At 41.5% G+C, this 27801-nt stretch overlaps 1 protein-coding gene across 3 annotated transcripts in view; it reads right to left on the bottom strand.

The window, feature by feature from the left end:
• Positions 1-27801, bottom strand: part of RASSF3 (Ras association domain family member 3) — a 151403-nt gene that overhangs the window by 64860 nt on the left and 58742 nt on the right. Inside the window, exon 1 of one of the 3 annotated variants that reach the window (XM_004276592.4) lies at positions 8340-8589. The exons of the other annotated variants lie outside the window; for them this stretch is intronic. Within the exon in view, the coding sequence (XP_004276640.1) occupies positions 8340-8450 (111 nt within the window). The 5' untranslated portion in view covers positions 8451-8589. Of the gene's footprint in view, positions 1-8339; positions 8590-27801 lie in introns of those variants that run through there. 3 annotated transcript variants of the gene reach the window in all.

Below are 27801 nucleotides of genomic sequence, written 5' to 3'. Positions count from 1 at the left end.
CCTGTGCTCCACAACGGGAGAGGCCACAACAGTGAGAGGCCCGCATACCACAAAAAAAAAAAAAAAAAATTTAAGAACATATTGCTCTATTTATAAAATCTTAAAACTTTTCCAGTACAAATGACATGCATATAAGAAACTACTCATTTTTTCAGCATATACAAAACAAACATGGAGCCAAATTTTGGACTCAGATCTTGCTCTTTACCATGGATAAGAGTTGATCTAACTAAACGGCATGAGAGCAGGTTTCAATCTGGTTTGTTCATTGAATCCCTAGCACAGCCTAGGCCATTGTGAATATTCAATAAACAGTTGGGAAATGAATTTAGGAAACTCCTTTCACAATCCACACACACACACACACACACACACTCTGCCCAACCTGCATTAATTTCATGAAAACACTTTGCTGCTTACATTCTAAATCTTTTAAATCCAAGATCTTCTAAATCTATTCTTCTGGTCTCCAATTGCCCAACTCATCCTTTTTCCTTCTCTTATTATCTCACTTTGTTTAGTATCTGGCAAAAGAACTGAGTGTTGCAATATATAATTGGTAAATTATCTTAGCTGATGGAATCATGTAGCAGCAGTGAGCAACTACAGCCTATAAAATGCAGATTACTCTGGCTGTGTTAATACTCTATGAAAGAATGAGCCCTCTCCTCTGTACACTGAAGGCACAGTTGCAGCTAGAATGCCATAAGGATGGTTTTATCCTATCAGCTCACGAGTGAAAAAAAGGGAAGTCCCCACACACAAAAGTTTCACAATCTCAAAATGCTTGTATGTGTGACCTAAGCTAGGCTGAAAAGAAACTATACCAAACAGCAAACGGCAAGTTCCTCTTCACAAAGAAAAATCTTCCCAGTGGGTCTGGCTGGTACCACATCCATTCACCTGCAGCCATCTCAAGGATGGAGATTCACACCCCTGGCAAGAGTTAGCGCAAACAGCACTGTCCAACAGTGATAGAACGCAAGCCACTAACTTAAAATTTTCCAAGAGCCATGTTAAAAAATAAACAGGTAAAAATTAATTTTATTTGACTCAATATATCCTAAGTATTATTTCAACACGTAATCAATATTAAAAAATTATTGTGGTATATTTTATATTCTTTCCTTTGTCTTGGAAATCCAGTATGTATTTCAGACTCACAGCCTCTCTCAAATCAGGTGAGCCACATTTCCAGTGCTGACAGCCATATGTGGCGAATAACTACCTTATGTGGCAGCACAGTTTTAGAATGATGGCCACTTCTAGTTTGTGACATTTTTACATTTATTTCACATTTTAATCTTTTTTATGGACTCTGACATCTCTTTCCTAGTGTGTATCTGGGCCCTCTCCATGAAAAATATGTATATAGCAAGTAAACAAAAACCATTTCGCCTAGCCACTGAGAGGCAAACCAGAACTAACTATAGGATGATTATGTTTCTGCTGGAACACAATGATCTACAAGTTGACGACAGATGTCAACAGAGAAATGTGGCTTGTTTCTCAGCCAACGTCTCCATCTAAATAGATGTAATAGCTTTACCAGACTTTGCACAATAGGGGTGATTCCTGAAAAACTGTAAACAGTTAAAAGGCCCCTTTTACTAAAGGAGCTAGCTCTTTAAAGAAAAATGAGAGATGCTTTAATTTGTGTATTTGATAAGCTTTTTAAAATTTACTAAATGAGGCTAGGGACATTATTTTTTCACTGCTCTGTCCCCAGAGCCAGATTTGGGCGGGGTGGGGGGGGGGAGATACAGATCCTCTTTACCTGTCACCTTCTCAGAGAAGTCTTCCTGAATCACCAATCCGAAGTACACATCCCTCCCCTCAGCCTTCTACTCTTTCCATTCACAGCAAAAATAAACTGTTTGCAAAAATAAACTCATCTGTTGCATGAATGAATGAGTGGCTTTCTTAAAATAAGGGAAAAAATCGTTATATCTAAACTAGAAGTAACAGATATCAATCTGTTGATATCAGATCAACAGATATCTGATACCTGTTGATAACAATATCAACCTTTTTTAAATGGCTAAGATACTGTGGAGGCTTATGTCTAGTTGGGAGAGGGGGGAAACTGTGTACATTTGTGTGTACAGGAAAACTCACAGTACCAAGTACTGGGACTTCCATCCAGAATGATGAGTAGGCTTCCATTCATTCCATCTCCTACTAACTGCCAGGTATTTATTTTAGACCCTGGGTAAACGCGTTAGTCTCTGTCCTAAACAAAATATAATAACAAATTATAATTTTTGCTATGAAGGGAAAGAGCAGAGGACTTTAAGAGGGAAGGGTGCCTACTTCGGATTGGTGGTTCAGGAAGACTTCTCTGGGAAGGTGACACGGAAGCTGACAAGGGAAGAGGAACTAAGGGAAGCAATTCCAGGCCCAGGTTCTGTGATGGGGAATAACTTGGATACTGAAGGCAACTGAAGAAGGCTTAATAAGACTAGGGTCCTAGTTACAGGCTGTTATTTAAAAGTTGCTGCATCAGAGAGCGAACAATAAGCTGAGCCTTGTTATATAACATATGATATAGGCAATACTTGCTGAGCCAGAATAAAACCTCCCACAAGGCAACATATATATCAGCTCTTCAATGAGACAAGGACGCAAACGAGCCAAGTTAGCCAAGACGTACCTTTGCAAGCATATATCTTATAATATCCAATGTTGTCTTTCACCATGCCTTCCAAAGAGGGGTCTGGCTAGCTAATGACCCTGGGACAAATCAGAAGTGAAACACAAGCCTCGAACTGGGGCCTTTATCAAAAGGCAGATATTTATGTGGGAAGCTGGCAGTAAGCAAGAACTGTTGCTCTGGGCTAGAAGCTGGTGATCAGGCCACACTAGAAAGCATTCGGTCAGCCTAATATTTTTGTCCCAGAAAAATGAATGTTTACAGTATGACATGCACTGACTGCCAAAGGAAGTCTAAAAAGAATAATCACATTATTGGATATTTTTAGCTTTTCTTTTCGTAAATGTTTTGTGTCACTGCTTTCCAAATAATTCCAAATCTTGCAAGTTAGCCAGAAGAAGAAATGAGGTAGAAAGTGTATTGCTCATGTATGCAGGTATATAAGATTGGTGACTAATTTCCTTTTGAAATTCAGTTAGAGGAATGTGTCTCTTTGAGTCCTGCTCACACAAACACAAAATTCCAATGGATTAATACTGTGCAAGGACAGAATATATTGGACACGGCAACAAAATGTGCACATGACTGTGCACCCGGCAAAACTGACTGCTGGGAATGTTTATATTCAGTAATATAGGGATTCAATGTTAGTATAAAAGTTTAACCGAAATACCTTTAATGTTATAAACCATTGTTCTTTGCATCCCTACCCCCCGCGGTCTATCACCAAAACTTCTAATGAATGGAAACACTGAATAAAACAGTGCAACTCATTACTGTTGATTCTAGCAATAAGACACAGAACCAGAGAACCACAGAAATATTTAAATTATGATAAGGAAAAAACCCAGGGGCAAACTTGAGGCCTGTTATGCGGAGTCTCACAGGCTTGCCTTATTAAACCATTCTTCAGTTTAACTTTTTTAAAAGCGTGGATGGTTCAGAAGACAATTTCAAGTTCTTCAAGACTTCCTGACTATTCTAATTCTAAAGCGATCACAGTGTCATGTCTTATTCCTATTATCTACACAAGGCTCAAGCCTTAGCTTACAAAAAAAGCAGAATAAGACATGCTGACAGATTATATTAATAATTTTAGTCCATTTCTTATTTATTTATTTTATTTATTTATGGCTGTGTTGGGTCTTTGCTGCTGTGGGCGGACCTTCTCTAGTTGCAGTGAACGGGGGCTACTCTCTCATTGCTATGCGCGGGCTTCTCATTGCTGTGCGCAGGCGTCTCATTGCGGTGGCTTCTTTAGCTGCAGAGCACGGGCTCTAGGCGCGCGGGCTTCAGTAGTTGTGGCACGCAGGCTCAGTAGTTGTGGTTCGCAGGCCCTAGAGCGCAGGCTCAGTAGTTGTGGCGCGCGGGCTTAGCTGCTCCACGGCACGTGGGATCTTCCCAGACCAGGGCTCGAACCTATGTCCCCTGCACTGGCAGGCAGATTCTTAACCACTGTGCCACCAGGGAAGTCCAACAATTTTAGTCCATTTCTACTCCTGGAAGCCTGAATGTGTAGAAAAGGAAAATTATGGTAACAGACTGTTGACATTCTTGGTTCTGCATGAAACAAAATGGTGAATTCAAAAGTATGAATTATGAACACTGTAATGAAGATATATGAATGACACCTACCGGGTGTCAAAGTTTTAAGAAACTCCTAAATTATAGATGTCCATTTTGCAAAAGGAAAATGGAATATTAAAATTATTTTGGGGGGACTTCACTGGTGGTGCAGTAGTTGAGAGTCCACCTGCCAATGCAGGGGACACAGGTTCTTGCCCCGGTCTGGGAAGATCCCACATGCCGCGGAGAGGCTGGGCCCGTGAGCCATGGCTGCTGAGCCTGCGCGTCAGGAGCCTGTGCTCCGCAACGGGAGAGGCCACGACAGTGAGAGGCCTGTGTATCGCAAAAAAATATATATATATTTTTGGGGGACTTCCCTGGCGGTCCAGTGGTTAAGACTCAGCACTTCCACTTCATGGGGTGCAGGTTCGATCACTGGTCAGGGAACCAAGATCTCGCATGCCGCATGGTTCGGCCAAAAATAAAAAAAAAAAAAAAAATTATTTTTATAGCCCAGAAGCAGCAAAAAGGAGACCGGAATTTGAGTCAGGAAAACGAGTTCTGCCTTTCTCCCACCTAAATGGAGGTCTTTGGTGAACCACTTAACAAGGCCTAACCTTTCATTAGGTTAATGTTCAGAGGATTCTTGGAAGAATCATGAGACAGGGTACATTGAAAACCCATAAAGAGCCAACAATTATCAAACCAGGAAAGAATTCATTCATTTCAACTAATATTTACTGATGGAGGCCCTGGGGATACAGCAGTAAGCATGACATTCAAACTACCACCAAAAAGCCACACATGTTCATTCCCTCTATATCTTTCAGACCGGTTTTTAAGCCTTTTCCTTTTTTTTTTTTCTTTCTTAAAGAGGGCACCAATATAAAATAAGAAAGAAAATAACATTTTTGTTATTCTTGGAGAAAGAAAGAAGTTGGGCTATGTTCCTTTGCCTGGCAAGAGAAGAAAGAAATTTCTCAACCCCCTTTCTCCCCATCCTGCTTTTACCACAAACATCTTGCTTTCCCTGGATATTTTCAAGAGTTCTAGAAACCACATTTTCCTGGCTTTTCCACCAGGTGGTATAGCACCAAAAAAACTCACTATTATCAATAATAGATCCTTCTGACAACACTTCTCTTTCCAACTCTCTGAAGAAACGATAAATTTCACTTCTACACCATATGGCAGGAGTGCCCACCTAATTCTTACAATCACCAGCGTAAAAAATGAAAAAAGGCTTATCTAACCTCAGGTAAAAGAAATGTTCTGTATTAAGAGCGCCTTGCTTTAAATTTAACTCACAAATCTTATCAGGAATTTAACAGACTCACTCTAAATAAACCCAAATGCCCACAAAAATTCAATTAGAACACCTTCTCCAACTGGCAAATAAGTCCTCTAACTCAGCACCCTGTATGTGTTATGTTAGAAGGGGAAATACACAGGCAATAAAGTTTCAGAATATACTGTGAAGCTCTTTAAGCAAAGGTCTAGGTCTTACTGTCCTGATTTTCAGCACAATCTTCAAAATACATATTGATGTCAAACCAATATTAAATACTAAATAAGTAACATTAAATGAGTATAATATATATATACTAGATGAATATTACATAAGTTAATGAGTGTAACATAGAAACACCGTGTATAAACCCAGAAAAAAATATTTTTACTTTTTTTTTAAATAAATTTTTTTATTTATTTTATTTATTTTTGGCTGTGTTGGTTCTTCGTTGCTGCACACGGGCTTTCTCTGGTTGTGGCGAGCGGGGGCTACTCTTCATTGTGGTGTGTGGGTTTCTTGTTGCGGAGCACGGGCTCTAGGCGTGCGGGCTTCAGTAGTTGTGGCACGTGGGCTCAGTAGTTGTGGCTCACGGGCTCTAGAGCACAGGCTCAGTAGTTGTGGCGCACGGGCTCTAGAGCACAGGCTCAGTAGTTGTGGCGCACGGGCTTAGTTGCTCCGCGGCATGTGGGATCTTCCCGGACCAGGGCTCGAACCCATGTCCCCCCTGCATTGGCATGTGGATTCTTAACCACTGCGCCACCAGAGAAGTCCTATTTTTACCTTTAAAGCGTTTTCATACAAGTTCAACCTGGATACTTCGGCCCTTGTCAAGGAGCATCTCACACCTGGAGAATTCAAGACCAGCTAGTGTTTTGGAGATACTAGTCACCTCCAGAATAGACTTCAAACTACCACAACCATCTCTGACAATCTCTATTCCAAGTGTCAAATGATGACAGCAAGAAAGTAGAGAAAGGAAAGAAAGAGGAGGTCAAGAAAGAAAGAGAAAAGCAAAGTGAAAAAAGCACAAGGAAATGCAATCCTTCTACGAGTGATTGGAGGGTGGTTATTTCTGACTTCGAAACCTCACAGCAAACTCCTGTCCTTAAAATACACTCCACTAAAAATAAGATTTCACTTGCTATGGACCGAATGTTTCTGCCCCACCCCTGCCCAGTTCACATGATGAAGCCCTAATGTGACAGGATTTGGGATGCGGGGCCTTTGAGAGGTAACCAAGTCTTGAGGGTGCCCCCCACACAACGGGATGAGTGTCCTCTTAAGCGGGAAAGAGGCAGCCCTTTCTCCGGGTGAGGACACTGCCAGAAGTCGGCTGTCTGCAAGCCAGGAAAGGGCCCTCATCAGAACCCGACATGCTGGCACCCAGATTTCAGACTTGTAGCCTCTAGGAACTGTCAGAAACACATACTCGTTGAAGTCACCTAGCTTGCGGCATTCGTTACAGCAACCTCAGGTTAAAGTGACTAGTAAATAGTATGGCTTTAAGCCTTAGAAACAATAAAGAACAGAGACCTACTGAACCAGAACTTCACTTGGGGTTAACTGCTACTGAATAAGGGTACCCGACTTCACTCTTGCCCTTCCCTCTCCCCCCTTCTTCTGGTTTGGAAGTTAAGAGGTTCAAAAAACTTCCGAATCGTAACAAGAAATTTGACCTCATAAAGTGGTTAAATAAACTTTAAAAGTCTGGCAAGGAAACCCTGACACATTACTCCGTCCTCACCCCTCCCAGAAGGCATCACCCGGCCCTGAACGATTTTCCTTGCTTCTAGTCTCTAGAAGTAAGTCTGATGTTGATGTCTGGAGCGCGCCTACTGTTTTTTAAGAGCAACCAATTTGTTCCGGTCCAGCCTTGTCTCATCTGATACGAGCACGTCAGGGTTGGCAGGGCTTCCTTGGTGTGGCTCCCAGGGCCAGGAGGCCGCGGGGTTCAAGCGCCCGACTTCGAAGTCTGCCCAAGTGTCCTGTTTCGGGGTAACCTCCCGGACACTGTCACGATCGGCGAAACCGGCCCAAGTCTTCCCATCTTCTCCCAAGTCATGCTTCCCACACTGCACGCTTCCTCCAAAAAAGGAAGAAACCAGCCGAAGGCTCAGCTCTCGCCGGCCGATCCTACCTAGCACCGGAACTTGTTTGCAAAACATTCGAGGCACCTATACAATTGACTTTACTGGAACCGCACAACCTTGACTCCCGCTACCAAGATTTAATGAACGCCTGCTGTGGTCTGGCCAGGCGTTCCTCTCAGCGCTCCCCCACCGATACCGCCACGAGAGGCGCCTGGACCGGGAAGGTAGGGGAGGCCAGGTCCCCACGTCCTCTCCCGGGTGTTACACGGCCCCCAGGCCACTCCAGGGGCCACAGGCCAGGGAACGGACTAATAGTGGGGGCCGGCGTGAGGCCCGCGAGGGGGCGAAGGGCGTCCCCAGGCGCAGGGGAAAAGCGGGGAGTGGCCGGCGGACGCCTCCTGGCTCTCAGAACTGCCCCCCCAGCCGCCGACCGCCGGAGGCAGAGCAACAGAGGCCATCTGCCGCAGCAGGCGGGAGCGGACCCTCCGCCTCCCCGCCCTCCCCCCGGCTTCCCTCCCCAGGGAGCCCCGCGCACGCCCGCACGCGCAAGCTCAAGGCACTACCCCGGCATCCGGAAAGACAGAAACCCCTTCTCGGAGGTCTCCTCCTCCTCCTCCTGCCTCGCGAGCATCCCCCCACGCGCCCCGCGGAGACCCGTGGACTTGGGGGTCCCGCCGCGCCGGGACTCCCCGGGAGCGACCGAGCGCCGGCTACTGCGCCTACCGGTCACGCCACTCACTTGCTGGCCGGCGCGGGGCTTGCCCTGGGGCGCTCTCCTGAAGAAGGAGGTCCTGGCGGTGAAGAAGAAGTCCTCGGCGTCCTCCTCCAGGCTGCTGTAGCCGCTGCTCATGCTGCTGGTCCCGTCGCGCGCGGGCGGCCTCCCCGGGGAGCTGGCGGCCAGGCAGGGGGTGTCGCGCCCGCCCGCCCCGCGAGGTTCCCGGCGCGCGGCCCCGAGCCGCCGGCGGGCCGTCCTGCTGCAGCTGCGGCCGCCGCTCAATTCGGCCGTCCGCGCCCCTCCTGCCGCCTCCCGGCTTCCCTGCCCGATTCTGGGCGCGGCTGGGGCCCTGAAGCTCCCTGCGACCCCGCCCCTGGGGCCCCGCCCCGAAAGGCCCGGGACGCTCCGCACGCGGCTTGGGCACTCCCAGCGCGGCCGCAGGTGGGGGCGGTGCAGCCGGCTTGTTCCAGGCGTGCTGCTCTTCCCTAGCTGTATTTGGGGAACCCCGGGAGCCCCGCCACGATGGCTGCGTCTGTGCTCCCGGTCGCTTCCCCAGCCTCCCGGATCCTGCCAATTCCTCTGAGATCAGTCCACCCGCCCCACGCCCGGCTAACTCGGGTTTGGGGGAGGGCCCAAGCAGAGCAGGGAAATTTCTCCGCTGTCCCCGCACTGCTCGCCCCTTTTCGGGGTCCAGCTGGTGGCAGTGGAGATTGCCCGGCCGAGAGACCCCCCCCCCACAAGACCCTCAGGCGTCCCGCAGCCGTTTCGCCCCGTCCTGAATTCCGGCAGCTCGGCCCTCCAGGAGGGTTAAAAGTTAGCTGAGACGAATGGGGAGGTAACGACTGGCTTGAGTTTATTCAAATGAAAACATCCTTTCCGGAAATTCAGTTGAGCTTCGGTCTTTCCCTCTCGCCCTTCTTTCTAGTGAGGGTTCATTCCCAGATAAGGACCGCCAAGGTCATTATGATCTTTGAGGCCACGTGGTGCGAAGGGGGGTGAACTAGTTCTGCAGTTCGAGTACGTATTAATTAAACGTGCTTTTTAAATGTCCCCTTCCACAATCCTCTTTAAATCTACAAGGCATGATTTCAGCGTTAGGGTGAAGGGTTCAGGGAACTCTATTCACCCTCCTCAAAAAAAAAAAAAAAAATCCCTATTTTCTGAATCCTTTCTGTCAGCTAATCCTCTTTTAAAATGCAAATTTTTCCTCCAAGCCACCTGTGGATGTTAGCCATTTACACCTTGGTGTTATTGAATTGATTTAAATCACACTAATTTCCTTGCAGAGATCCTGACCGAAAGGTTGTTTTGAAGTTTCAGCCCTGCGGTTTTCAGTAAGCCGACTTTAGGAGAGGTTTCTTAGGAGGGGAAGAGACGGGTTAGAAAACAAATTTTTCAGTCATTATAGCTAAACTTTCTTGCATTATCTCCTTTAGTCCTCAGAACAACTCTATAAGGTAGTTAGGACTATTTTATGCTCATTTTACACCTAGAGCAGCTGAGGCTTAAAGAAAGGAAGGGAGCTGTAAGGTGGCAGGGCTGGGATCATTATGATCTAAAGATCTTCAGATACACTTCTAGGTCCTCTGCTTGGTCCGTGTCAGCCATGGTCGCTTGTGGACTAGCTGGGAGGGACAGCTGGTCCAGAGATGAGAAGAAGGAGAGAATTGGCTCTTGAGTCATCCTATTTCAGGCAGAAAGAAGGCTTGCATACCTGCTCTATCTTCCTTCTGTCTTACATCCAGTTTGCAAAGTTGTCTATTAACCCAAGGGATTCACAGCAACCCCAGGAGGCAGGCCTTGGAGTTACAGCCCATTTTAAAGATGCTGCAACATTAAAGCCTTCCCAGCCACACAGCTACTGAATAATTAGAAACCAGGAATTCTAATTCTATACTGTTTCACCCAGTCTAAGCTGATCCCTATGTATGCCATGTACATAACCTAATGTAAGGGAATGAGATGATATACTTACTTTATGATAGATTTTTGTCATTTGGTTTCCATTATTTCATTAACATAATCCTCATTAAATACTCCAATTTAAGAGTAATGTGTATGTTAAAGAATTTAAACAACTTGTTTTACTGTGAATGGAAAGAAGGAAATAACCCCACACAGAACAAATTATTTTACGCAGTTTCTGAATACTTTGAAGAAACATATTAAAAGAAAAAATACATTAAAGTGCTTTGTGATCCACCATACCATAAATAGGATTTTTTCCTGGTATTGTTTTTAAGTTCCAAAGGACAGAATTAATTTTTATACCTGCCAGCACACCATTAGAATCAGGTGTAACAAAAAGGCATAATTGAATAATGAAGTAGAAGCACTGCTTTTAAACAACAAAAAGCAATAAATAATGAAGGAAGAATTGTCATTCTGTTTCCTAAATCAGCATAGTAATCATATATTTTTCTGATAGTATTTTTTTTTAAACACTTGGGCAAACTTTAGTACCTTTTTTTTTTTTTGGCCACACCACGTGTCTTGTGGGGTCTTAGTTCCCTGACCAGGTATTGACTCTTGTCCCTAGGCAGTGAGAGCGTGGAGTCCTAACCACTGGACAGCGAGGCAGTTCCTCTGGTAGTATTCTTGATAAAAAAATATTATGAATTTAAAATTTCGTTCATAAAATTAGTATTTGGGGCTTCCCTGGTGGCGCAGTGGTTGAGAGTCCGCCTGCGGATGCAGGGCACACGGGTTCGTGCCCGGGTCTGGGAAGATCCCACATGCCGTGGAACGGCTAGGCCGGTGAGCCATGGCCGCTAGGCCTGCGCGTCCGGAGCCTGTGCTCCGCAACGGGAGAGGCCACAACAGTGAGAGGCCCGTGTAGCACAAAAAATAAAAATAAAAAATTAATATTTGTCTGTAAAAATTCAAAATGTCAGATTAAGCATTTTTAACATTTAAAATTCAGGGAAGGGGATGGAATAACTAAAATGTGTGCAACCAAGTTCAGCTGAATGAACTTACTGTCAAATACACAGGAGAATTTGTAAGAATTTGTAAGAAGAGGCTTTAGTAACAGTTATAACCCTTTTTGCTCACCAAATAAACCACCCAGGAGAAAAATAATCCTATAAATGTGATGATAAATCACGAAGTTTAAATCAGATTCTTTAAGTACTATATATCCACAAATAGTAGAAACTCAAATATCAATATAATAAATGTAGAAAAAATATTTAGACACAGCTCACCCTTTCACTAAATATATTTAGAGGTAAAATTTTTCTTTTGTCAACTTGTCCTAATAAAACACAAGATCACAGAGGAAAAGACTTCTAGGTTTGACTATGTAAAATTTTTAATATTTTAACACACATAATGGCAAAAGACCGGGAAAAACTGGGGGAAATATTTTATGCATAACTGTATCCTTAAAATACAAAGAGCTCATATAAATCAATTAGAATTTCAACACCTAATGAAAAAATAAGCAAGGGACATGACAATCAGTTTATAAAAGGAGAAATAGGGACTTCCCTGATGGTGCAGAGGTTGCGACTGTGCTCCCAATACAGGGGGACCAGCTTTGATCCCTGGTGAGGGAACTAGATCCTACATGCATGCCTCAACTAAGAGTTTGCATGCCACAACTAAGGAGGCTGCCTGCTACAACTAAGACCCAGTACAACCAAATAAATAAATATTTTTTAAAGTATATAAAAACTATTAAAAAAAGGAGAAATAGAAATACCTTATCAGTCACTTATAAATTAAAACATTCATTCAGTCAACAAATATTTATTGAGCACATGCTATCTGCCAAACACTAATTTCAGCACAGGATATATCACTGGACAAAAGAGACAAAAATTTTTGTTTTAGGAGAGCATGTATTTTAGTGAAGGTTAGAGGGAGATAGGCAAAATGAATAAGGAAATTATATAATATGTCAGAAGGTAATAAGTACTCTCACATAAAAATTATGCAAGAAGAAAAAAAATTATGTAAGAAAGAGGAAGAATGTTTTAAATAGACTGGTTGTTGACACTCTCACCAAAAAGGTCACTTTTCAGCAAAGATGTAGGAGGTAAGGAGCTAGCCATGCAGATATCCTTGGGGAAAATATTTCAGGCAGAGAACAGCAAGTGCAAAGGCCCTGAGGCAGGAGTGCATTGGCATGTTTGAATAACAGCAGAGAAGTCAGTGTGTCTGACATGGGTGAGTGGAAGAGTTATAAGAATTGCGATACAAAAGGTTACAGGGACAGAAAGGTTACTGTTCCTATAGTACCTTGAAACAATTACAGGGACTTTGATTTTGCTTTTAACTCTGAGATAAGAAATCACTGGAGGTTTTGAGCAGAGGAATGACATGATTTGACTTACCTTTTTAAAGGAATCCTTTGGTTGCTGGGCAGAAAATAAACTGTTAAGGCTTATGAAAACTCAAGCAAATGAAAACAACAAGGTACATTTTCATTCATGAGATTAGCAAGTATTTTTTAAAACAGGTCATGAAACAGCATATATGCTATGACTACATTTGTGTAACCATAATTGTAGGTAATATTCTTAAGTTATACTAAAAAGTGAGGTAATTTATCTGGGAGATTTATAGTAAAGGTCACATTGACAGACAACTGTTGCTTTGATACCTTTGTCCTGTGGAAGAAGCGTGGCCTCAGAGGTTAGGCAGGCCTGAATTTGAATAACACTGTCACTTACTCTTGTGTGATCTTTAATAATTTAATTAGCTTCTCTGCCTCAGGTTCATCATGAGTAAAATGGAAATAACAATGTCCCTGTTTTAGCTCCTTTAGTTTACTTTAAGGATTAAACAAGAGAGCCCATGTAAAGCCCTAAGCATAAAATAAGGCCAAGCAAATATTAGTCTTTCTTGACCTAAATATTAGACCCTGTTACATACTCAATATCCACTACTCACTTCCTTGTTAACCAAACAAGGACTTTAGTTCAGGAATCCTCCCCTCCCAGGGAAGGTGATCCAATCCCAGCTTGGGAGAAAAGCCTGATTTTTCAGTCAGTTGTGGTGTCCCATGGCCCTTGCCAGGGATCCCTTTAAGGTGTGAGCAGATCTCCTACAGACCTGGCCATTGAGACTTTGAGACCTGAGGGAACGTCAGCTGGGTGGCCTTTGGGAAATGTTTCCTCACCTTGAAAAGAGACTCACCAAATAAGGCTCTCTTCCACTGGATCTTGTCATGCCTAAGTGTGGTTCCCGGGAATTCTGTAGCCATTTTGTAGACAAAACGGAGAGGCTAAAGATGGCAAAGCAGAATGATGCAAAGAACTGGCACGGGTCCTTGAATTAACCAACTTTGAAGATGCCCTAATTAGGACTCCTTGTTATGTGAGATAATATATTTTTTTAAACTGTTTAAGCCAGTTGAGTCAACCCATATTATCTTGAGATAGTCCCATCATATCTTTTTTTTTTTTTTTTCCTGCCGGAAAGTCCCTCTCATCATGTTCCTGCCAAGTTCTGTTCTCCTTGACATTGGAGAGAATCAGTAGAGACACAGAGAGAATCAGAAGTAAGATTTTCAAAATGATACACTGTTCCCCTGAAAATAATTTAGAAAGGTCATTCTCTCACATTGAAACAAACAGACCCCATCCAAAGGGATTGGTCTTTAAAATGGCTTTATGGACTTCCCTGGTGGTCCAGTGGTTAAGACTCCGTGCTCCCAGTGCAGGGACACGGTTTCAATCCCTGGTTGGGGAACTAAGATCCTGCATGCTGCATGGTGTGGCCTAAAATAATAATAATAAAAATTTTTTTAAAATAAAATGGCTTAAAAAAATAAATAAATAAAATAAAATAAAATGGCTTTAAAAAAGGAAACGAGACATGCTAAAATTTCTCTCAAAAATTCCATGATGCTCAAACTTAAAGATGAGGCAGTTCATCGCTTCAGGGCTGATACTTAGAGGATATGCACCAGGGTAGCTACACCAGTACAATCAGTAACTCTTCTGTCTCAACACAAACAGGGACTGTGGCATCAACTATCACTCTTGTTACATCCATTTTGTTCATGACAACAGAAATAAACAATATAATATCTGGAAGGCTGTGTGTTTGGTGGTTAACTATATGGGCTTGGAAATCAGACTGCCTATGTTGAAATGCAGGCCAAGATAGTGTAACCAACAGCATATTGTCTAACTTGGTTAACCTTCCATTCCATATCTGGAAAATGGGGGATAACAGTACTTATCTTGAAGAGTTCTTACAGGGAATAAATAAAATGAGGCTCATAATACACTGTGCCTGGCACATAAAAACAACTCAATTAACGTTAGCTAATATGATTACAGGTAAGGCTAATATTTCCATGTTTGGACACATCCCCAGTACACAAGAAAATGACACACTACCTATGAACCTGGAGGTTACCCAGGTGTATAGGACAAGAGGAAGGAAAAAACAAATGGTCTTTCCCATCGCTAGATTTGCTAATCCAACCTAACTAGGACCTACTAGAATGAGCCAAAATATTTTACACAAAGGATACTACCTGGCATGATTATTCCCAAATTAACCCCATAGTTTGGTGTCTGTGTCCAAGTAGATTTCATCTTGGGCTTCTGCATTTCCTCATTACTCTGATAAGAACTGGCCAAGGGAAAGCACATAGCTGATGAAAAAGTCCTTTATCATTATGATACTTTATCATGTTACCTTCTTTCTGGGACCCTCAAAGCCCTTGAGTTAACACAACTCTCAAGTGATAATTACTTGTCTCCATTAAAAGATAAACAAAAGACAGATGAGAAGGCTTCCCTTCAGAAGAAGAATGGGGAGCAATCTCTAACTGTAGCTGTGGCATTTTATTTCTTTAAAAAGGAAAAGAGCAAAGCAAATATGTTAAAATGTTAATAAATATTTTATATAGGTATTGAAAAGAGATTTTTTATGGTATTTTCTGTATTTTTTGTATGCCTGGAATATGTCTTAATTTTAAAATCAAAAGGAAACTAAAAGATAATAACTGCAACTTTTTAAACAATTACATTTTAACACTACAAGGAACTTCATCCATGGATTATAGAATAAGAGGAGGGGGCCTCAGCCCTAAAACACCTGAAGACTCACTATTTTGTGAAAAATATTTTATTTTAAAAAGGCAATAAATACTAGAATAGTTTCAATAAGGCCCAGATGGATAAAAATCTAATATGATCTTGGTTTAGGTACTCTGGGTGTTTGCGATGGTGTAAGAGAAAATTATGAAGACAGGAGAAAAAACATTTAGCACTTCAATGCCTAAACATTTCTTTTCTCATGCAAATCTCAACAGAAAACAAGCAAAAATACCGCAGAGTAAAAATTAGTTTAAGACTGAAAAACCAATTAGAGCAAAAATAAAATTTTGTTTGCTATAGCTTCATAAATTGTAAAAACCCAACACCACACAAAACCACCACTGGGGTCTAAGACATTCATTGGTATTTCCCACTTACCATTAACTACCTATGGGTCAGTTGAGAATTTTTATAAGCCAAGCTAAAAAGATGGACCTATACATGGTGAACGAAAATTCTAGAACGAAAACTCTAGTTGCCCTCAAATGAGCAAAAAAAAACCCAAAACCCCAAACGAAACATTAAAAACATCATGTTGAATCATTTTGGGAAAGATGCTTCCAGAGGGCATTTGAAACTAAAACTTAATTAGGTGAGTTGTTCCTCAAATAGTTGGGAATTTTACTGAGTAAACATACTTTGTTTGCCTTCATTAAAGTACAGTTTAGTCACGTTCAATGAAAGAAATCCTATAGGAAAAAACCTGAAGCAATTGGTATCTTGTTTTTTAATTCCTAAGATATTATTACCATAGAGGATCACTCAGACAAGGCAAAAATAAATACAGATAAACAACAAGGACCTACTGTATAGCACAGGAAACTATATGTAATATCTTATAATAATCTATAATGGAAAAGAATCTGAAAAATTATATATGTATACGAATCACTTTTCTGTACACCGGAAACGAACACAACATTGTAAATCAACTGTACTTCATTAAAAATAAATAAATAAAATTCACTGAACATTTATTTAGCTTTTACTATGTGCCAGGCACTATTCTGAGTGCTTGGTCTGTATTAACGCATTTAATCCCCCAAAGCCCCATCGTTATCCCCTGATGAAAAAGAAGCATGGAGTAACTGTAACAGCTACCCTGGATGAAACAGTCTCAGCTTCTATGTTTGCCCTCCTTACCACTGTACTACATTGCCTTTGGGACTTAACCAACCTAGTCAGACTGCCTCAGAGAAAAACCAGGTTTCTGCCAGCCAGAATGATTTGCAGTTAATTGATTTGAAATGTGTTATAATAGAGTGTATCTGTGTGAAAAATATTTGCTATCTGAAGTTTTTAAATGAGAGAAATGATTATTCTTATTCAATTGGCTGGGACTTCGAAGTTTCCAATATTTATTTTGACCAGTCCTTCCAACTAATTTAAGTCCCCACCCTACCCTGATACTTCTGCCAAGGGCTTTTAGCTCCAGATCTTTTATTTTGAATACAGGTAGGGAGAACCTGCACTCATTCGGCCATGGTATAGTCACCATTATTATGGCCCATTCACACGGGCATCATCTCTTGCAGGGGCCTCTAAAAGCAGAGCTGTGACCGGGAGATTTTAAAAAAGGAGTCACAGGGCTTCCCTGGTGGCGCAGTGGTTGAGAGTCCGCCTGCCGATGCAGGGGACACGGGTTCGTGCCCCGGTCCAGGAGGATCCCACATGCCGCGGAGCGGCTGGGACCGTGAGCCATGGTCGCTGAGCCTGCGCGTCCGGAGCCTGCGCGTCCGGAGCCTGTGCTCCGCAACGGGAGAGGCCACAACGGTGAGAGGCCCGCGTACCGCAAAAAAAAAAAAAAAGAAGTCACTATCCATTGCTGAGCCTACTTGTCAAGCAATGTTCCCTCCACAGACATGTTCATTTTATAACCTGTGAAGAATAAAAGGACATTTTCTGCAATTTTTGCTTAAAATGTAACTAATCTCAAGGGGCTGGGAGGTGGAGGGAAGAATGGAGAATTGGGAGAGTTCTGTGGTGAAGGGGTTCAGAACGAGTTTCCTCAAAATGTGCCACTTTGGCATGTGGATTATTTTGAGCTAAAGGCAGTCAAAACCCTGCGGGCTCAAGAGAAACGTCTGCCTCTACCTTAACTAGCTAGAAGAATTTAAATTGGGGGTCTTTCCCAGAATGATAATTATTACCAGAGATAAATTTATCTGCGTGACCTATCAGCATGGCAGGGCAAACATCTGATTACCAAACATCTGCTCTTCCTCTTTTTTTTTATTTTAATTTTTTTAATTTTTAATTTTTTGCTCTTCTACTTGTCCTGTGAATTGCCCTCCTCCCCGGTGAAGACCCAGGCCCCTTTCCCATTCCTTAGCTCAGGATGGCATCTATACCTCATTTTAGCCTTCTGTCTTCGAACTTCCCATACATATAAAATTAAATTTGCTTTTCTCCTGTTAATCTGTCTGATGTCAATTTGATGATTAGACCAGCCAAAAGAACCTTTGAAGGGTAGAGGAAAATTCTCTTCAACACTGGTTGACTGTGGAACATTTATCACAAACACAAGGCAGAGATCTGAGGACTGTTTTTCAGTAAATAGTACCTATACCCAGAGCCCAAAATGTCTGACTTTGAAATCTGTGTCTTAAGGCAACTGCTTTAGCTAAATATTAATGCTTTTTTTTTTTTTGTCCAGGAAACGTAATGGTCAGAATTTCTATGGCGGAGGCCTTAGGGGTAGCATAAACTGGGCTACATAAATTGTCCACATAAAAGAAGAGAAGAGGGCTTCCCTGGTGGCACAGTGGTTAAGAATCCACCTGCCAATGCAGGGGTCACGGGTTCAAGCCCTGGTCTAGGAGGATCCCACATGGCACGGAGCAACTAAGCCTGTGAGCCAAAACTACTGAAGCCCGTACGCCTAGAGCCCGTGCTCTGCAACAAGAGAAGCCACTGCAATGAGAAGCCTGCGCACCGCAACGAAGAGTAGCCCCCGCTCCCCAGAACAAGAGAAAGCCCGTGCAGCAACAAAGACCCAACACAGCCAAAAAAATAAAATAAATTTTTTTTTAAAGTTACATTAAAAAAAAAAAAAAAGAAGAGACGAATTGCTGATGGGGCTAGATTTCTGGAGGAGGATTAAAGCTCTCCCCTGCTCTCCTCTGGTGCTCTGTAACCTCCATTCTTTTGTTACATTAAGTACCATTTCAGACCTCACTATGTGCACAGCACCAGAGAAACCAGGTAAAGTATAAAAGAAGTGTAAGGTAGGTTCCCTGCTCTCCAAAAGCTCATACTTCAGTTGGTGAGAAAAACATACCCAAGGGAACCATTACATAATGGTGACAGACAGACTGTGCCAAGGCCATCTAGGAAGAATGTATCAAAATATAAACCAATGATCAGAAACTGTGAAGAGATTTGATGAGACATAAAGCAGAGACAGGCAGAGAAGAGAGTAGGAAGTTCGGGGACGAGAGGCAAGGTCACCAGCAGAAACTTAAGCACAGCCTATTAAATGGCTGATTCAAACACTTGAAGATGAGAAGAAAAGTTGACAAGAGAGGTGAGGGGTCACGGTGTAGAAATATAAGCCAAGGAGTTAAGACTTTATCTTCCAGGCATTTGGGAACTACCAGCCCGGGTTTGACATGAAGGAGAGTGTTGGGAGGCAGGGTTGGGGGCTTGTGTTGTAACACCAACGAGAGAAGAACAAACAAGCTTGACCATCTCTTGTGAAACTTCCTGTGGTTTTGTGAGGGACTCTCACAGTGCAGAGAGGATGAGTGCTGGTTTTGCATTGTGAGACATGACTCCAAATCCTTGAACTTTGTATCACTGACTGCTGCTGTCAAAAACAACCTAGCAAAATTCAATCTCCTGCTAAACTCAAAAAATGCAAGTAATAAAGACAGTTCAATGAGTTTTGACAATTGTATACAACTGTGTAACCCACCATGACCACAATCAAGATTTAGGACACTTCTCATCACGTACCTTTGACTCTGCCTATTGTATTCTATTTTACCATGATTTTGTCCTTTTTTTAAAAAAAAAAACCTACTACAACCATGACTTATGTCAACGGTTTCTTTCAACAAATATGTTTCTCTTCTGGATTTTAAATGATCATTATACAGCCTGAATGTACATTTTACCTGGGGAAGTCACAGGGGGAAGAAGAAACTTTTTCCTTTATCCTCTTAGGTCCAGGTTCTAGGGCCCTACAAATTAAACTGACAAAAGACACATTTAGAGAAAAGGATTTGTTACATAGGCAGGAGGGAGCTTCCCAGAAAATGATGGAAAGCCCAAAGCGGCAGATAGACCCAGGGTTTAAATATCTTTCTATCAGTGTGAAAGGGGTCTAGGACTATGGCAAAGGAGGAGGGGCGGTTGTAGGAAGGGTACCAGGTAAATAAGGTTTGTTTAAGTAGGATTAGTTAAGCAGACTCAAGTCCTCTCACATGATAAGAGTCTCTGGCCATTCTCTGCCTACAGGAGAGGAAGACACCTTTACAAATGGAAATCTCCTTTATAAAAATGGAAATTTCCTTTACAAAAGGGAAATTTATACTCTGGGTTTGGAGCTTTTCTGGAGTTGGCTGTTTCTCAGTTGCTTTCGACTCAAAAGGATCTTTAGTATTTTGGGGTGTTGTGTCCTGATCCCCCTCAGTAGCACATTGGAAATAACAAAGCTACCAAAAGTCCTTTAAAGGCTGCCATATTCCTTTTTGCACCTTCAACCTACTATTGGGGGAAACACCAGGCCCGATAGTAACCACTTGCACGAGTTATCTTAAACCGGAGGTCCTGGTAAGGAATGCAGAACTAACAAGCTACCACCAACGGGAAGAATTCGGGAATGGTCAAAAGGAGAGAGGAGACTCCAGTCCATATGTCCTACCAACCTCCCAGAATCCTTCTTGCTGAAATCCATCTTGGCTGAGCAATGCGTGCGCCACCAGGAAGGACCCTGAGTTAGAGTCACTGGCCAGAGACAACCCAGAAACTAACCCCATCACCATAAAGCCGGAGACTGGGAGCCACGTGGCAGAGCAGTCCTCCTGGGTTCCCTTACCCTGGTGCTCTCCACCCGGGTGCCCCTTCCCAATAAAGTCTCTTGTTTTGTCAGCACGTGTGTCTCCTCGAACAATTCATTTCCCACTCTCGGGCCCTGGAAGGGGTCCCCCTTTCCTGCTACTGCTTGTCCCACAACCCCTCAAATAAAAAAGAGCAACCCTATTCAGCTTTGCTTTAACAGCTTTAAGAGAAAAAAAAATGCACTTTATTAGTTATACGTGTCCTTACCAGGTAGAATGTACACTCAGGCTATGTAATGTTTGTTTAAAACCCAGAAGAGAGGGGCTTCCCTGGTGGCGCAGTGGTTGAGAATCTGCCTGCTAATGCAGGGGACATGGGTTCGTGCCCCGGTCCGGGAAGATCCCACATGCCACAGAGCAGCTGGGCCCCTGAGCAACAACTACTGAGCCTGCACGTCTGGAGCCTGTGCTCCGCAGCAACAGAGGCCGCGATAGTGAGAGGCCTGCGCACCGCAATGAAGAGTGGCCCCCGCTCACCACAACTAGAGAAAGCCCTCGCACAGAAACGAAGACCCAACACAGCAAAAATAAGTTAATTAATTAATAAACTCCTACCCCCAACATCTTCTTTAAAAAAGAAAAAGAAAACCCATAAAAGAATTATGAGATATTTGTTGAAAGAGACTGTTTACATTAAGTTATGGTTGTAGCAGATAAAAAAAAAGTACAAAATCATGGCAAAATAGAATACAATGGGTAGAGTCAAAGATAAATGACAGGAACTATTCTAAATCTTGATTGTGGTCATGGTGGGTTACACAATTGCATACATTTGTCAAAACTCATTGAACGGTCCTCTAAAAAGGGTGAGTTGGGCTGTATATAAATTATGCCCTAATTTTTTAAATAAGGGGAAAAAAATAATGCAAATTTTGTAACAAACAGCAAATATCCATAATCCAAAAAATGTTCCTAAACATCAAGAAGAGCAGTAACCCAGTAGAAAAATAGGCAAAAGATAAGTTCAGATAGTTCACAGAAAAACAAAGGAAAATAGCCCTTACACCTACAAAACAAATGTGCAACCTCACAATAAAAATGCAAAATGGGGGTGAGGGAGGGAGAATTGGCCGAAGGCAATCAAAAGGTACAAATTTCCAGTTATAAGTACTAGGGATATAAATGTAGACGATAAATAAAATTAACACTGCTGTATGTTATATGTGAAAGTTAAGAGCATAGATCCTAAGAGTTCTCATCACAAGGAAAAACATTTTTTTCTATTTCTTTAATTTTGTATCTATATGAGATGATGGATGTTCACTAAACTTATTGTGGTAATAATTTCATGATACGTGTAAGTCAAATCATTATGCTGTAGACCTTAAACATATACAATGCTGTGTGTCAATTGTATCTCAATAAAATTGGAAAGGGAAAAAAAGCAAACTAAAACTACTGCAAGATACAACATCTTTTCTATCAAATTGACAAAAATCCAAAAAAGTTAGACAACTTTATTATTGAGGTTGCAGGGAAACAGGTGTTCTCACATGATTGTTTTCTTGTTTTGGTTTGGTTTTTTAGGTATATAAAAAGAGATTTATTATGAAGAATTGGTTCACAAGGTTACGGAGGTTGAGAAGTCCTATGATCTGGTCTGCCAGCCAGGGGCTTAGGAAAGCCAGTGATATAGTCCCAGTCCAAGCTTGATGGTCTCAGAACCAGGATAGCCAATGATGTATGTAAGTCCCAGTCTGAGTCTGATGGCTCAAGAACCAGGAGTGCCGATGTTTGAAGGCCAGAGAAGATAAACATCCCCACTCAAGCCGAGAGAGCTAATTGACCCTTCTGTCCTATTTGTGCCCTCAACGGATTAGATAATGCCTACCCACACTGGTGAGGGGGTCTTCTTTACTCAGTGTACTAACTCAAATACTAATCTGCTCCAGAAACCCTCACAGACACATTCAGAAATAATGTTCTACCAACTACCTGGGCATCCCTCAGACCAGTTGACAAGTTGACGCATAAAATTAACCATCACGGGCTTCCCTGGTGGCGCAGTGGTTGAGAGTTCGCCTCTCGATGCAGGGGACAAGGGTTGGTGCCCCAGTCCGGGAAGATCCTACATGCCGCGGAGCGGCTGGGTCCGTAAGCCATGGCCGCTGAGTCTGAGCGTCCGGAGCCTGTGCTCCGCAACGGGAGAGGCCACAACAGTAAGAGACCCGCGTACCGCAAACAAACAAACAAAAAATTAACCATCACAGTGACTATTTTTTCTTTTTTATCATGAGCGTATTTTGTCTTTTACTCTATTAATTCTTGTCATTATACTACATCTTCAATTATACACTCCTCTTTCTTTTTCTAAATTGCAGTATAGTTGATTTACAATGTTATATTAGTTTCAGGTGTGCAGCATAGGGTTTCAATACTTTTATAAATTATACTCCATTTAAAGTTATTACAGGGAATTCCCTGGCGGTCCAGTGGTTAGAACTTGCTGCTATCACTGCCAGGGCCTGGGTTCGATCCCTGGTCGGGGAACTAAGATCCCACAAGCTGCGTGGTGTGGCCACAAAAAAAAAGTTATTACAAAATAACGGCTATATTTCCCTGTGCTGTACATCACATATGGTTGTTTGAATGCAAAATGGGTACAACTCTAGGGGAGGATAATCTAGCAGTATCTAGCAAAATTACATATACATTTCCTCTTGCGGGAAACAATTTCAAAGACACACTGATGAAAATATAAAATGTCTCATGGTCAAGGTTATGACTGTACCATTATTTATAACAACAATTTAAAAAATGGAAAAACCCAAGTATCCATCAATTGGGCAATGGGCTAAATAATACTATGTAGCCATAAAAAGAAATGAGAACAATCTCAACCTATTGCTATGGAATGATCTCCAGCATTAATCATTCCAATAGAATAGTGCAGAACAGTTTGTCACATGCTATCTATTTGGAGAATATTTTTTAAAAGAAGCAACAGAAGGATAAACCAAAATAAATAATAAAAATTAGTTACTTCTAGAGGGATGGAGGGAACCAGTGGAGGCACAGGAGATAGAATCACAACTATGTGAACATATCTTGGTATATAGTTTGGATTTTGGAACTGTGTGAAGGTTTACATAATTAAAATCAAAGTTTTATCAAAAGGGGGAAGAAACAACCCCCCTACAAATTGAAAACACATTAAGGTAAATGAAACTAATGATATTTAGTATTGCAGACACACAAAGAAAATAATTGTTCTGAATGTCTTTAAAATAGTATTTTGAGGGCTTCCCTGGTGGCGCAGTGGTTGAGGGTCCGCCTGCCAATGCAGGGGACATGGGTTCGTGCCCCGGTCCGGGAAGATCCCACATACCGCGGAGCGGCTAGGCCCGTGAGCCATGGCCACTGAGCCTGCGCGTCCGGAGCCTGTGCTCCGCAACGGGAGAGGCCACAGCAGTGAGAGGCCCGCGTACCGCAAAAAAAAAAAAAAAAAAAAAAATAGTATTTTGACTGTATGTCCCTTAGTGAGATGTTCTAAGTATAAAACATTTACCAAGGGCTCTTAAGCTACAAAAGTGTTATAATGGTATTATTATTTTTAAATGATTATAGGAATATTTGTAGGATAAAGTTATTAAGTGACAATGAAGGCATTGTTTTTATGTGCATAGTTTTTAGAAATATATTTTGAAGTATGTATGGATGATATGATGTCTGGGTATTGCTTGAGCAAAAGAAAGGAAAAGGGAATGGATAAAACAAGGGTGGCAAAATATTGACAACTGTTAAATGTTCCTGATGGGTACATGGGAATTCATTATACAATTCGTTCTCATGTTAAGTTTTATAATAACAATTTTTAAAAGATGCTATTTTTAGTACCTCCACTTGAATACAATCACTGACTCTCTTACATTATTTAAAAATAAATTCAGCTGCGACCCGATCTCCTATGAAGAAACCTCTTAGCGTCCTTTCATCTTCAAAGCTCTTTAAAAACCTCAAAGAGAGTTTTATTGTGTCATTGGGTGGTATTTCAGTTAATTGCTGCATTTCTACATGCAGCAATTAAATTAAACAATAGGAGTATAATAATAATTATACTCCTAAATTAAACAATAGGAGTATAATAATAATAGCTTGATGTATCTTGGGCCATGGTTTTTAAAATGCTCATGGTACTTTCTCACGTAGTTATCTCAGCTTCACCTAAAGGCTCTGTAATTACTGCCACTTCACAGGTGGGAAACTGAGTCTTGGAGAATTTCAGTGATGGGCCCATGATCACAGCTGAACTGACCCTGGGAGTCAGGTTTCCTACCAGCCCATTCAACTATTTAATACTGACTACAGAGGAAATTAACAACGAGATGAGATTAAAATTCACAATATTTTAGCTTTTACTTGAGCACTCTGGTTAAATAGTATACACATTAGAAAGATCACCTTAAAACCCTAAATTTCATATGTAATGAATAGTCTAGAACTAGTTAAAAACCTTGCTATGCATTTGGGCTTTCCCTTCGTGCGTGCGCGCGCGCGTGCGTGTGTGTGTGTTTGTCCACCTGTCTTCCTTTTCAACACTACTAGGAAATCAAGGGTGTCCCTTCCCATTAATTTGAAAATCAGGTTCATGGGCATATGTCTACAAAATAATTGTGGTAGAACACAGTGGTTATTTAATGTGTTTGTGCTATCTTGACACAAGATAGCACAAACTATCCTTTCCTTTATATAGGGAAGAATTGAGCTAGGAGGTTCATGTTCATCAAACATTTCACAGAATGCATTGTTACAGGGCAAGCCGAAGTCTTGAACACCTCCTCTTCTTCTTTTTTGTTTTTTCTTCTTCTTTTTTTTTAATAAATTTATTTATTTATTTTTGGCTGAATTGGGTCTTCGGTGCTGTGCACAGGCTTTCTCTAGTTGCGGCTAGCGGGGCCTACTCTTCATTGCGGTGCGCAGGCTTCTCATTGCAGTGGTTTCTCTTGTTGTAGAGCACAGGATCTAAGCACACGGGCTTCAGTAGCTGTGGCTCAAAGGCTCTAGAGCACAGGCTCAGTAGTTGTGGCACACGGGCTTAGTTGCTCTGCGGCATGTGGGATCTTCCCGGACCAGGGCTCGAACCCGTGTCCCCTGCATTGGCAGGCGGATTCTTAACCACTGTGCCACCAGGGAAGCCCAACACATTTGGTATTATTTGAATACTTTGTTTTACTATTTTTCAAAAGACAGTATAATTATTTCTAATTTTTCCTTAAGTTTTTTTACTTTTTATTATTTTTATTTTAAAAATTTCTTATTGAGGTATAGTTGGTGTACAATATTATATATTTCAGGTGTACGACATAGTGATTCACAATTTTTAAAGGTTATATTCCATTTACAGTTATTATAAAATATCAGCTATATTCCCTTCAGTGTTTTTTTTTTGTTTGTTTTGTTTTGTTTTGTTTTGTTTTCCCTTCAGTGTTTTTTAAAATTTTGGTCACAGAAACTTTTTACAAATTAAAAGCTAAAAAGAAGTCATGGAAAAAATTATAGAAATTAAAAGGTAAATATTTTTACCCCATTAAAAATATTCATTCACATTAGAAGTTACATAAAAACAGGTTTTTACATGTGTATATTATATAGACATTAAAATCATCTTATTTAGTATCATGGAGAAATATTCATGATTTCATATCAAGTAAAAAATGTAGGATACAAAACTAAATACATGGCACAACCCCAATTTTGTCTAAAAATAATTTATGCGCAGAAAAATGATTAAAAGCCTAGAATGTTTATATATATCATCTTAGCCTGGAGGAATTATGGGTCATTTTTATTTTCTTTTTTTATGTTTTTTAACATTCAATGGATTTTCTATAATAGATATATATTGCTTTTATCATAAGAAAAATATATTTAAAAATCTTCTGTGGGGCTTCCCTGGTGGCGCAGTGGTTGAGAGTCTGCCTGCCAATGCAGGGGACACGGGTTCATGCCCCGGTCCGGGAGGATCCCACATGCCGCGGAGCGGCTGGACCCGTGAGCCATGGCCGCTGAGCCTGTGCGTCCGGGGCCTGTGCTCCGCAACGGGAGAGGCCACAGCAGTGAGAGGCCCGCGTACCGCAAAAAAAGGAAAAAAAAAAAAAAAAAAATCTTCTGTGCCAGATGTTAATCTACATGAATGAATATTTTAAATAGTGATTATACAGAGCCCTCAACAACTCTGTGGCATGTAGAAATGCACTACAAAATGTACAACTGACTGGACAGTTCACAATTCACTTTTCCAGTTTTCTATCCATCACAGCAGCAAAAGCCCAAATGTAAAGAAATATTCCCCTGTGACATCTTCCTCTATTCCCTTTCTTTATTCTCAGTAACCATGTGAGTAAAACTTGGAATAATTTGCTCTTCCCTGATGTACTAATTTATCAAAAGGATTTTGATAATAGAAAGCTAAAGATGCAGCCATGTTTATTTAAAGAAATAAATAAGGTCAGCCATGAAAGAACTGAATACTATGATCTTGAAAAAATACTGGGTTGAGATGCCATTGTCTGTGTTGAGGTATTTTTAACTAGAGCAAAAATAGAACAGTTACAGTTTCCATTTTCTTCACACAGTTACATGCTGTAAGTGGCTGGAATGATAAAAACCAACCAAGACCTTGCCTCTTAGTATAGAAGCCACAACTGTGCAAGCTCAAGGGCCTGGCAAATACCAACAGAATACCACGCTCTGCACTAGAAGCATCTGTCCCTTATCCCACACGTGAAATGGGGGTGGAGGTCGGGTGACACCACCAAGCTCCAGGCACATTAGTCCTCTGGATGGTGACCCACCACTCTCAAAACCCAGGACTTTAAAATTAAATTCTAAGCACAACATTGTAAATCAACTATACGTCAATAAAATAAATTTTTTAAAAAAGAAATAACATTAAAAAAAACAACACTGTAAATTAACTATACTTCAATAAAATACATTTTTAAAAATAAAATAAAAACTAAATTAAATTACGTATTTTACATTCCACTTAACAATACCCTGGCCAAGCAACATAGCAGTCTTATAGATAAGACAGCTTGCTCCTACAGAATAATAGTGCAATGGACACAGTGTAAGTTGCTACACTCCAGCCAACCAACTCTTTTCTCCTCCCCAGGGATTTGCTAAAGATTTGATGCTTTCCATCAGAAAGCAATTCTCTGTAAGGACATTTCTTTTTTTTTTAATTTTTATTTTATATTGGACTGTAGTTGATTTATAATGTGTTAGTTCCAGGTGTACAGCAAAGTGATTCAGTTATACATATACATATAACTATTCTCTTTCAAATTCTTTTCCCTGTAAGGACTTTTCCTTGCAACTCCTCACCTCCATCTCCCAAGGGTGACAGACTTTCTT

This window comes from Orcinus orca, chromosome 11 (assembly GCF_937001465.1).
Source record: "Orcinus orca chromosome 11, mOrcOrc1.1, whole genome shotgun sequence".
Taxonomy (NCBI): Eukaryota; Metazoa; Chordata; class Mammalia; order Artiodactyla; family Delphinidae; genus Orcinus; species Orcinus orca.
This window is presented reverse-complemented; position numbering and strand designations above follow the sequence as displayed.